Consider the following 12,667-nt stretch of genomic DNA (forward strand, 5'->3'; position numbering starts at 1 on the left):
GAAAAGAAGGATTAGGGATGACATGATAGCAGTCTTTCAGTATTTGAGAGTCTGTCACAAAGAAGAGGAGATCAATTTATTCTCCAAGCACTTGAAGGCAGGTCAAGAAGAAATGGTTGCAAACTAATCAAGGACAGATCCAACCTAGAACTAAGGAAACATTTCCTGAAGTCAGAATAATTAACCCGTAGAACAGCAGAAGTTGGGGGTGTTCTATCACTGGGTGGGTTTAAGAAGAGATTGCTAAAATAATATAACATCTGCTGCTTGAGCATGGGGTTAGACTAGAAGACCTCTAAGGAACCTTCCAACTCTGTTATTCTGGGTATTTATGTATGAAAACAGAACCTAAGTGGGCAGCAGCTCACTGAAATCTATATGTAAAATACTGAAGAATATTTAGCATAGGTTAATCCCTACCCAAATCTAAAAAGCAACCAAGAGTTATAGGACTTAAAACAGAGTTAGGGTACAAACTGTGGTTAAATATATTGCTAAATTAGAATGCCAGGTTGGTCTAGGGATTAAGGCACCATGCTAGAAAGTGAGAGTTCAAGTCCTACCTTAGTTATGAAAGCCAGCTGGGTGACTTTGGCCAGTCACTCTCTCGCAGCCAAACTCACCTCGTAGAATTGTTGTTGTGAGGAAAGTGTGTTGGATATGTTCACCACCTTGAATTACGGTAATCGTCAACTTACAATTATTCATTTAGTGACAGTTCACAGTTACAACGGCACTGAAAAAAGTGACATAGAACCAATCTTTGCACAACTGATGTAGCATCTCCACAGTCACATAATCAAAATTTGGGTGCTCGGCAATTGGCATATATTTAAAATGCGGCAGCATCCTGGGATCATGTGAATGCCATTTGCAACCTTCCCAGATGGCTCCTGACAAGAAAAGTCAGTGGAAACACCAGATTCTCTTAATGACCATGTGATTCACTTAACTTTTGCAATAATTTACTTAACAACTGCCTTGCTTAACAACAGAAATTCTGATCTCAACTGTGGTTATAAGTCGAGAACAATCTGTAAAAATAATAAAGGCGGGATACAAATAAATAAAAATTAAGCATATTTAAGACAGGTTTAACATTTCTGTAAAGTAGATCATAAACAGAACTGCTTTACCAAGCACAGCTTGCTGAAAAGCTGTTTCAGATTTTTCTAGAAATCATACCACATTTCAAAGTCCTTTTGCATCAGTCATTGTGCTTAGTTTTGGCTGTAAGTGTTAGATGTTATCAGATATCATTAACACTAGCAATTGATCCAATATACAATCAGTCTCCAAGGATTAATATGGCTGAAAAACATCTTAATCTAATTTATGGGATTTCTTGTCTCCCCTCCCCCTTGTTCTCACCTTTTAAGTACCGTATTTTCCAGCGTATAAGATGACTTTTTAACCCATGAAAATCACCTCAAAGGTTGGGGGGGTCGTCTTATATGCCCAGTCGTCTTATACGCTGGAAAATCAGCGAGCCCGGGAAGGCACGCCCTCCCCTCTCACTGTGGAGGAAGCAGGGCAGGCTGGCGTCTGGCGGGAGCCGGCAGGGCAGTCCTGCGCACACGCACGCGCGCAGGACTGCTCTGCTGGCTCCCGCCCAACGCTCTTCCCTCTTGAGGCAGCATCGCTCCCTGGCTCCTAAGGAGTCCTCGGGGATGCTGCCTCAAGAGCCATGGCAGGCGCCTCATGCTCTTCCCTCTTGAAGCAGCATCGGCGGAGCCGTCTGGCGTTGGGCAGGAGCCGGCAGGGCAGTCTTTCCCTCTTGAGGCAGCATCCCCGAGGACTCCTTAGGAGCCAGGGAGCGATGCTGCCTCAAGAGGGAAGAGCGTCGGGCGGGAGCCGGCAGGGCAGTCCTGTGCGTGTGCGCGTGCGCAGGACTGCCCTGCCGGCTCCCGCCAGACGCCAGCCTGCCCTGCTTCCTCCACAGTGAGAGGGGAGGGCGTGCCTTCCCGGGCTCGCTGATTTTCCGGTGTATAAGACGAAAAATCTTGAAAATCATCTCAAAAGTTGGGGGGTCGTCTTATATGCCCAGTCATCTTATATGCCAGAAAATACGGTAGTATTTTCTTGATTCAAGGGTAGCTAAAATGAAAAAAAGGAAGTAAAATAAATAAATAAAATGAGAAAGAAATAATTCCAAATAATATCTTGGAACGATAAAGTAAGAATGTTGTATTTCAAAGCATGTGCAAAAGTTTCTAGAAGGCTAGATGAAGTAAGAAAAAGTATCTCTGGCTTCCTGACTAAATAATGTCAGGAAGACCTAGTGCTTTTTTTGTAAAACAAAAAGGTGCTGGAACTCCGTTCTGAGCGTTCTATGAGAAAAAAAGTCCTGGGAAGACCCAAAGTAAAAGTAAAATGAAATATTAGTGAGGGTAAGGGAAAATGAGCCTTTTAGCATAAACTCTTATCCCATCCTCTGTTTTTACTATCTTACATTTAGAGTATCAGAATGATTCAGAAACTAAAATTCTATTTTATTATTTTACATTGCCATCACAAAGGATCTGATCAATTCCCACTGGAGTATTCTTAACCTGTTCAGATTTTCCAGCAGATGCAGAAACTTAGAAGTTACAGGTCATGATGCTGAGTTACTGCAATGTAGATGACCTTGTCTTCTGTCTTTTCAGAAATAAGCTCTTCAAATTCAGAGAGTTATTCACAGTTAAATAAATACAGTATTGTACAAGTTTTTAATTCTGCACTATAATAGAGATTCGCTATGCTATATTTTTTATTAATTGTGTTGTATGTGTAATTGAATGTATAACTTGGAAAGAGTTTAACTATCTGAACAAATGAGTAGAAAAAAAACAGATATAAGAAAAAAGCCAAATCAAAATTCTTGCAGAATACAGAACTGTAATGAACAGCATCAGACTGAGGTTTGAGGTTTTGCATTATTAAGTATATATACCAGTGCTTTTTTTGTAAAAGAAAAAGGTGCCGGAACTCACACATGTCATACAACCCGCCTTGCCTACCCTACAAGGTTCCATGCAAAAAAGGATGGAGCGTTCTTTAAAAAAAAAAAAGACCTGATATATACTGCCTAGAAATGATTTTCTTTCACAAGTGGCTTTAGTTCTCTGAAGTTCCCAAAGAATCTAAAAAGTCTACACCAGTGTCTTCCTTATAAGCAAATTCATGCAAAGATTGCCTACTAATTCTATTCCTGATTGGAACGCTTATGAAAATTGCAGATCAGTTAGAAGGAATGGAGGAATGGGGATCCATAAAATGGAAACCAGGGCATTCTCATTAAACAGTGTATCAGTGTGTCTTGTAACTATAGTCACAGAGTTCACACAAAACACTACAGCCCCCAATTTATAACCACAACTGACCCCAAAATTTCTGGTGCTAAATGAGTCATTTGTTAAGTGAGTTTTTCCCCATTTTGTGACCTTTATTGCCGCAATTGTTAAGTGAATCACTCCAGTTGATAAGTGAATAACCTGGTTGTTAAATGAATCTGGCCTTGCCATTGACTTCGCTTGTCAAAATATTGCAAAGATTGATCACATGACCTTGGGACACAGCAACGGTCATAAATATGAATGTCTGAATTTTAATCATATGAACCATGGGGATGCTGCAATGATCAAGTGAAAAATGGTCACTTTTTTCAATGCCGTTGTAACTTTGAACAGTCACTAAATGAACTGTTGTAAGTCAAGGACTACCTGTATGTTATAAAATGATTTCTTTGGCTTCAGCATAGTGTGTTCAACTATTGTATCATGTTTTGCAAATCACAGTAACATAACTGTTCATGTTGGCCTAATACACTTACATGTTGAGTCTTTCAGCAGCTTTTGATTCTTTGTCAATTAATTCTAATCCTTTAAAAGCATACTTTGTAGAATATTAGTGACTTTTGCAAGACTGCTATTACTCCTTTGAAAACTGTTCTTGGCTATTTCTGCAAGCACATTAATCTTTGCTGTCTGTGTAACTTAGTTTACACATGCATTGATAAGCAGAAACAGCTTCTGAAGAGTTCCTTGCAAAAAATGGCTCCTTCTTAACAATTTGGAGAGGTATTTTATTTACTCCAATGCATCTTCAAATGTGCCTGTGTAGACCTAATGATCCATAATCCGTATACTCAATCTGGTTTTGTAAGTTTGCTCATCACACCTGAACACCAAGCTAAACTATTTTCATTTGTGATATACTTATTGCTGTTTCCCCAGCACGCTAGCTTTCATTTCTGTACAATCACCTGGATGTTACCAAACAGCCAATATGTTAACGCTGCTAATTGTGACTCATTTAATAAAGGATAGCTAAATACTAAGAGCAGGGCTTTTTTTGTCATAGAACGCTCAGAACGGAGTTCCGGCACCTTTTTTGGGTGGAACCTTGTAGGGTAGGCAAGGCAGGTTGTATGACATGTGTGAGTTCCGCCACCTTTTTCTTTTACAAAAAAAGCACTGACTAAGAGTCTGAAAAGCCACTCGTTCTAACTTTTATCCATTTATTGCTGTGGTTTATTGACTGTTGATACTATTTGCAATTCTCCAGGGAAGATGTGTATTCTGAAGAGTAGCACACCAAGAAACCACAAGGTACTATATTCAGCACACCGCTGCTCCTTCCAAGCCCCTTCCTTTGACTTTTGTTTGTTCCCATCGTAGCAGTTGAGAAAAAACAGCGTCAAAGGGGGAGGGGCCACGAGAGTAGGGAAAGGTGGAGGCCATAAGAAATATTAGGTTCCTGGCGCATTACCTGCACCTGAGTGGTAAACGCCTTATTCTGAGTATTTTGGTTAGAGAATCGACCTTTTCGCACAATTTCATTTTCGTGCAAGCTGAAAGCAGTGTTTGTGCAGGCTTCTTTCTCTTTTCCTTCCCAATTCCCGTGAGGAGGAGAAGGAAGAGGAGGAGGAGGACGCCACTGCCGCTGTTGAGGCCAATTCATTTGCCTGACAGTCGTGTTTTGCAGAACAAGAGAAAAGGTGCGCGTCGTGCATGCCCGGCAGCTGGGAGAGGGCTTTTCCGGCAAGTAGTATGCATGGCTGGGAGCTCCGTTAAGATGCAACCTGCGTGTGACAGAGCCGACTCGTTGCTCCATGACTGTAACGCCACAGACGCCAGAGGCCAGGAGCAGCAAGTGCAGTTGCGGCAGAAGCTGAGGGAACTACCGACCCTGCTCCGGACTGGACTCACGCTGCGGAGAAAGCGCTCAGACGGCGGGGGCCGGGTGAGTGAACGACGCCGGGGGGGGGGGCGGTGCTCCCAAGAACTGACTCGTCCCTATTACAGGACTTGGCCTCAAAAAGCCAGTGGGTGACTTGGTAGCCAAGGAAGAATCCCCTCACCTCTCCTTTTTGTTCTGTGAGGCATTTTGCACTTTGCTTATTTTAAAAGTGAAAAAAGATCCCCGACACGCAACTGATACCCTGTTAATTATGCATAACTACCACGGAAATAAAATAATTGGCATTAGGAATGGACAGTAATGGTATACAGTAAGAGAGTCGTATTCTCTTAAACTCCCGCCTTTAATCTGCCTGTGCCATAAAGGGAAGTCTGCCTTTAATCCGTGTGAGGTTTGCAAAGAACATGTAATCTATGTGTAGCATGTAACGTTTGGGGGACGGGCGGGCGGGTAGGAGGCCATTGACCTGAGTTCGCTGAAATTATGTATCCGCAACTGCGATTGGAATGGAGGCCATTTTTGCAGAAAAGATGTGAGGAGATAGTGCAGCTGTTTGGGAATAGTTCATTCAAGAGTAGCTAGATTTGCAGCTGTGTGTTGAGCACCACCGAATCCAATGAACCTTTATTCTAAGTAAACATACATAGATTGTATCCAACAATGTAACGTTTTTTTTTAAAAAAAACCAATTGCCTTGAAGTGTATTATTTGGGCTGGGAGAGTTTGTTAAATCAACCTTAGTATTTAATTTTTGCCAGGAATTTGTTTTTGCCAGGTTCTGCTTGATATACAAAAAAAAAGTATGGTTCTGCATTTAGGAATAAAAAACCAAATGCACAGGTATAGTATAGGTGGTTCCTTGCTCAATAGTAGTAACTGTGAGAGGAATCTCGGAGTCCTAGTGGACAATCACTTAAATATGAGCCAACAGTGTGCTGCAGCTGCCAAAAAAGCCAACACAGTGCTAGGCTGCATTAACAGAGGGATAGAATCAAGATCACGTGAAGTATTAATATCACTTTATAATGCCTTGGTAAGGCCACACTTGGAATACTGCATCCAGTTTTGGTCACCACGATGTAAAAAAGATGTTGAGACTCTAGGTCTAGAAAGAGTACAGAGAAGAGCAACAAAGATGATTAGGGGACTGGAGGCTAAAACATATAAGGAATGGTTGCTGAATTGGGTATGTCTAGTTTAATGAAGAGAAGGACTAGGGGGGACATAATAGCAGTGTTCCAATATCTCAGGAGTTGCCACAAAGAAGAGGGAGTCAAGCTATTCTCCAAAGCACCTGAAGGATAAGAAGCAATGGATGGAAACTAAAGAAGGCTAATGATAAAAGTGCAGCAATGAATCTTTGAACTGACAGTGAAGATATTGAAGTGGTAAAAAGCTTCTCCTTTTGTAGTGTATGCTGCTAGCATACACAGGAAATGCCAGCGCAGCAGGGGGCTGGTCAGCTCCAGGCGATAACCGCTGAGGCGGGAAAAGCCGGACGGAGCAAGTTTGACAGCCCCCGGCATGCTCAGCTCTGGCGGGAAGCCAGGGTTTAAACCTATTGGCCACATGCATTGGCGGGAAGCACAGGTTCAATTCTATTGGCCATCATTCACCTGGGCAGGTATAAGAAACACCAGGTAAACCCCTTTGTCCCAGATTCATTCCTGATCCCAATAAAAGAAATACTACCCAGCTCAAGTGTCCGTCTCTCTGTGCGACCACGCGACTTTGCACTGGCGATGAAGGTGGGATCCTGCATCGGACAACGCTAGCCACGGACAGAATCCAATCGGCAGCCCCGGATCCAGACGCAGGACAACCGAGACGACAAGATGACACAACTGGGTCAGTATCCCCTTTTCAATAGCGGCCGCCCTGAGGAGTGGGAAGCCTTCGTGGGGCAGATAGAATGCTACCTGAGGGCAAACGGGGTGAAGGAGGACCGGCAGAGAGCGGCGGTACTGCTCTGCAGCTGCGGCACAGAAACCTACCAGCTGGCGGTCGGCCTCTGCGCACCCGATGACATCCACTCCGTCGGCTACAAGGAATTGCTGGTGAAGCTGTCTGAACATTTCAAGCCCGAGACGTCCGAGATCGCCTGGCGGTATCGTTTTGAAAAACGGGATCAGCGACCAGGTGAGTCTGCCAAACAGTATATGGCAGCTCTGAGGCTGGCAGCTCGCCTCTGCAATTTCGAAAATCTAGAAATTAGGCTGCGGGATCGGCTCGTTTGCGGGGTGAGGGACAGGAAGCTGCGCCAGAAACTTTTTGCTAAGCAGAAAGTGACCCTGAGGGATGTCCAAGACGAACTCCTAGCCTGGGATGCAGCCGAGGAGCCCGAGACGAGGGAAGGCGGATCCATCCACCAGGTGAGAAGAGGCACCGACACAGACGGGGCAGAGCTGGAGGTGGATGCCATCAACCGACCTCAGCGATCCTTCAACCCCGACCGAGACAACAGAAAAGAACCGAGACCAACCACGGCAGGCGAGAGAGACCAGGAGTGCAGATGCGGAGCGAGTGGACCCCGGTCTATCCAGCCTCACGGTCACAGCGCGAATCGCCCTTGGTCTACCCAGCATTGCGGCTGCAACTCCCGGTCTACCCAGAACAGCGGTTACGGACAGCCCCGGTCTACCCAGTGCTCTGGCTGTGGCGCGAGCGGCTTCCGGTCTACCCGCTGTGCAAGCTGCGGAGGGTAGCATCCCCGGTCTACCTGCCGTTTCAAGTCAGCGAAGTGTCGGTCGTGCGGAAAAACGGGGCACATCGCGGCGGTCTGCAGAGGCAAGCAGCGGGACAGCCTACACGAGGTAGAAGCTGAGTTCCAGTATGCCACAGGTACTGGGAAGCGGTCGTTGGGTCTGACTGTGAGTCACACGTCGGGACGGCCGGGCGTTTTCAAAACGGGCTCCTGCGGCGCTATCCCAAAAAATAAAACTGAGGGTGAAGCTGCAAGGGGTCCCCTGCTTGATGGAGCTGGACTCAGGGTCAGCCGTATCCATCATCTCTGCCAGAACGTTTTTAGACATTTGCAAGCGGAGCGGCCAACGGGTTCCCTTGAGAACATCCAGACTGACCCTCTCTGACTTTCAAAATTCACCGATCAAAATCCGGGGGGAGGCGTTGTTGTGGGTGCAGTACAAGGGATTCAAGGGTAAATTAAGTGTGTTGGTCGTCGAGGGCCAGCGGACTAGCCTTGTGGGGTTAGGGTGGTTTAACGCCTTGGGCATCAAAATCACAGGGATTAATCAAACACGGAGCCATTTGTCCCTAGAAGCAGTCTGCGAGGAATTCGCGGACGTGTTCGATGGGCAGTTGGGAAAGTACACGGGTCCCCCAATCTCATTTAGACTAGATCCCCAGGTACAACCCATAAGGATGAAGGCGAGGCGTGTTCCATTCGCGTTAAAGCAAAAGATAGAGCGGGAATTGGATAAGCTGGTAGACCAGGGGGTGTTAACACCAGTGGATGGAGCAGATTGGGAAACTCCCATCGTAACGCCAATTAAAGCAAATGGGGAAATTCGTATCTGCGCTGATTATAAAGGGACGATAAACCGAGCTTTAAGTGCCCATTCCTATCCGGTCCCTGCAGTCAGCACCATCTTAGCGTCCCTACAAGGCGGGTCGGTGTTCGCTAAATTGGACCTCGCCCAAGCTTATCAGCAATTGCCGGTAGACCCAGGGGCTGCTAGAGCACAAACGATCATCACTCACAAGGGAGCGTTCCGGGTAGACCGGTTGCAGTTTGGGGTTAGCGTAGCGCCGGGGATATTTCAGGAGGTGATGGAAAGGACGCTTAAGGGAATACCAGGGGTTTGCCCTTATTTTGATGACGTCCTGATCGCAGCCAGCTCCCCGGACGTGCTGGCGACCCGTTTAAGGACGGTCCTTGAGAGGTTCAGGGGGGCAGGTCTCAAACTCAAAAGGGAGATGTGCAGGATTGGGGTCCCAGAGACAGAATTCCTGGGGTTCAGGATAGATGCTCAAGGCATCCACCCATCTGCATCAAAGGTGAGGGCAATCAAAGAAGCCCCTGCTCCCAAAAACAAGCCTGAATTGCAGGCGTTCTTGGGGCTCCTCAATTTCTACCACACATTCCTGCCTCACAAAGCCTCAATTGCAGAACCCCTACATAGGCTACTTGACAAGCAAGCACCTTGGGAATGGACTGACAAACATGCAAAAGCATTCCAAACACTAAAAAACATGTTAGCTAGCGATGCCACTGTCACCCATTTCAGGGAGGATCAGCCAATCTGTCTTGCGTGCGATGCATCCCCTTATGGGATTGGAGCAGTGCTCAGCCATCTCAAGGAGGATGGAACTCAGGCTCCCATCGCCTACTACTCCAGAACCCTGTCAGCTGCAGAGCGGAACTACGCCCAGATAGACAAGGAGGCACTGGCAGTGGTTGCTGGAGTAAAGAAATTTCATGATTACCTGTATGGCAGAGATTTCATAATCTTCACAGACCATAAACCTTTATTAGGACTATTCACAACTGAGAAACAAACACCACAGATTTTGTCACCTAGAATGCTAAGATGGTCAATATTTCTCTCTGCATATTCTTGTAAATTGATACACAGACCAGGGAAGGAGATGGGGCATGCTGATGGTCTCAGCAGACTGCCCCTAATGGACAGGGAGCCGGACCCAGCACCGGCTGCCCAAATCCTGGCAATCCAAGAACTGCCAGAATCCCCCCTCAACGCGAAGGACAAAGCCACAGAGACACCAAAAGACAAGGTTCTGAGCAGGGTTCATTCGTGGGTGAGTAGTGGGTGGCAAGACAAATCACCAGGGCAAGAGTTCACTGCTTACTTCTCAAGAAGGTTTGAACTGTCCACACACAAAGGGTGCCTTTTGTGGGGAAACAGAGTCATAATTCCCACAAGGCTCAGGGAAAGAGTTCTCCAATCACTACATGAAGGACACCCAGGGATAGTAAGAATGAAGGCTCTAGCAAGGAGTTACCTGTGGTGGCCAGGGTTGGGCAAGGAGATAGAAGCGCAGGTAGCGGGGTGTTACACATGCCAGAGGACACGGCCAGAACAACCACATGCACCAGTCCATAAGTGGGAGGAAACACACTCACCCTGGTCCAGGGTGCACATAGACTACACTGGCCCATTCCAAGGTCACACATTTCTGGTAGTTGTGGATAGTCATTCAAAATGGCTTGAGGTGATACCTGTAAGCAGCATGACATCAGCAGGGACCATCCAAGCATTGAGGGGGATATTCGCTACACATGGGTTGCCTGATGTAATCGTGTCAGATAATGGAACGCAATTTACTTCCTCGGATTTCCAGTGTTCCTGAGGACCTTGGGGATTAGACACGTCACCTCGGCCCCCTTCCACCCTGCCAGTAACGGATTGGCAGAACGATTCATGAGAACAACAAAAGATGCACTCAAGCGCATAGTACAGGGAGATTGGAAGCAAAGACTAGCCACATTCCTCCTTCACCAACACGCAACACCTTGCACTGCCACAGGCAAAAGCCCAGCAGAACTCAGATGGGGGAGACGCCTCATTACAACTTTAGACAGGCTTCATCCAGACAGAGTAGCCGCAGACACGGGGAACCCCAACATCAAGAGACATTTTACCTCAGGGGACCTCATTTGGGCCAGGAACTACAGTACGGGTTATCCATGGGTGCCAGGGGAAATTATAGAGCAAACAGGGCCCCTTTCCTACAGAGTAAGGGTGGAGGGGGGACTCCTGTGGAAAAGGCATCTGGATCAACTGAGGAAAAGGACTCCTGAAAGGGTGGCAGAGGACACACTGGGGGGTGAGGAGGAAGATCCAACACAAAAGCCAATACAAACACATTCACCAAGGAGGATGGTTGGGGGGGGAGCAATGGCAACCCCTGTACAGGCAGGAGTCTGATAGAGAAACCAGGCAGTCACCAGGAATCAGCAAATCACACACACAGACACACAGCAACCTTCCTCAACAGGAGCTTCAGGAAGGAATGAATAGCCACGCCACCATACCTCCGGAAGATCATGTACCAAGAAGGTCAAGTAGGCCACACAAAGCGCCGAGCTACCTCGATGACTATGTACGTTCATAAGGTGGCAACAGATCAACAAGTGTATCCATTGTAACCGTGTTTTGTAAATATGCGTATATAGTTGGAGATGGTATGACAGAGGAAAATCCTCACTATGGGGGAAGGGGTGTAGTGTATGCTGCTAGCATACACAGGAAATGCCAGCGCAGCAGGGGGCTGGTCAGCTCCAGGCGATAACCGCTGAGGCGGGAAAAGCCGGACGGAGCAAGTTTGACAGCCCCCGGCATGGTCAGCTCTGGCGGGAAGCCAGGGTTTAAACCTATTGGCCACATGCACTGGCGGGAAGCCCAGGTTCAATTCTATTGGCCATCATTCACCTGGGCAGGTATAAGAAACACCAGGTAAACCCCTTTGTCCCAGATTCATTCCTGATCCGAATAAAAGAAATACTACCCAGCTCAAGTGTCCGTCTCTCTGTGCGACCACGCGACTTTGCACCTTTGGGGATTGACTATCAACAATAAAAGGAACCAGCAGTAAGAAATGAACTTGTTAGAGCAGCCATAAAGGCCTTGGAAAAGATATTCAGATGCCAGAATGTGTCTATATCTTTGTTGTTGTTAGTTGTGAAGTTGTGTCTAACCCATTGCAACCCCATAGACAACATACCTACTGCTCATGCCTACTGCTTCAGTGACTCCATCCAGCCACCTCATTCTCTGTCGTCCCCTTCTTCTCTTGCCCTCAACCTTTCCCAGCATTAGGCTCTTCTCCAGTGAGTCCTTCCTTCTCATTAGGTGGCCAAAGTATTTGAGTTTCAACTTCAGGATCTGACCTGAAGGCAGGATAAGTAGCAATGGATGGAAACTAATCAAAGAGAGAAGCCACTTAGAACTAACAAAAAATTTCCTGACAGAACAATTAATCAGTGCAACAACCTGCCTCCAGAAGCTGTGAATGCTCCAACACTGGAAGTTTTTAAGAAGAGATTGGATTGAAATGACATAGGATTTCTTGCCTGAGCAGTGGGTTGGACCAGAAGACCTCGAAGGTCCCTTCCAGATTCTATTCTATTCTATTCTATTCTATTCTATTCTATTCTATTCTATTCTATTCTATTCTATTCTATTCTATTCTATTCTATTCTATTCCATTCCATTCCATTCCATTCCATTCCATTCCATTCCATTCCCATGTTTTAGCATTTCTAGTCAATTTCTTGATTCAGTGGAGTATTCACTGTAATTACCTACACTAAAATAAGCCACTTAATCTGTGAGGTACATTGTTCAATATATATTGATATCTTTCACTGATTTGCCATTTAACCATATATAATTGCTAAGACTATCCATTGCACATATAAACTATCAAGGAATACAAATTAAATGTGAGTTGGCCAACTTGAAGAAGCTTTTATGAACAGAATATGCATTGATTAATCATG

The 12,667-nt window shown here is 46.0% G+C and overlaps 1 protein-coding gene across 1 annotated transcript in view; it reads left to right on the top strand.

Moving 5' to 3' along the window:
* Positions 1-5,037: 5,037 nt before the first annotated feature.
* The window catches only part of RAPGEF5 (Rap guanine nucleotide exchange factor 5), a gene marked incomplete at its 5' end in the record, with an annotated part of 119,272 nt that continues 111,642 nt past the window's right edge, over positions 5,038-12,667 (top strand). Inside the window, one exon of the mRNA XM_083376175.1 lies at positions 5,038-5,226. Coding sequence (XP_083232301.1) covers positions 5,038-5,226 — 189 coding nt within the window. The remainder of the gene's footprint in view (positions 5,227-12,667) is intronic.

This window comes from Vipera ursinii (genome assembly GCF_947247035.1).
Source record: "Vipera ursinii genome assembly, chromosome: Z".
NCBI lineage: Eukaryota > Metazoa > Chordata > Lepidosauria > Squamata > Viperidae > Vipera > Vipera ursinii.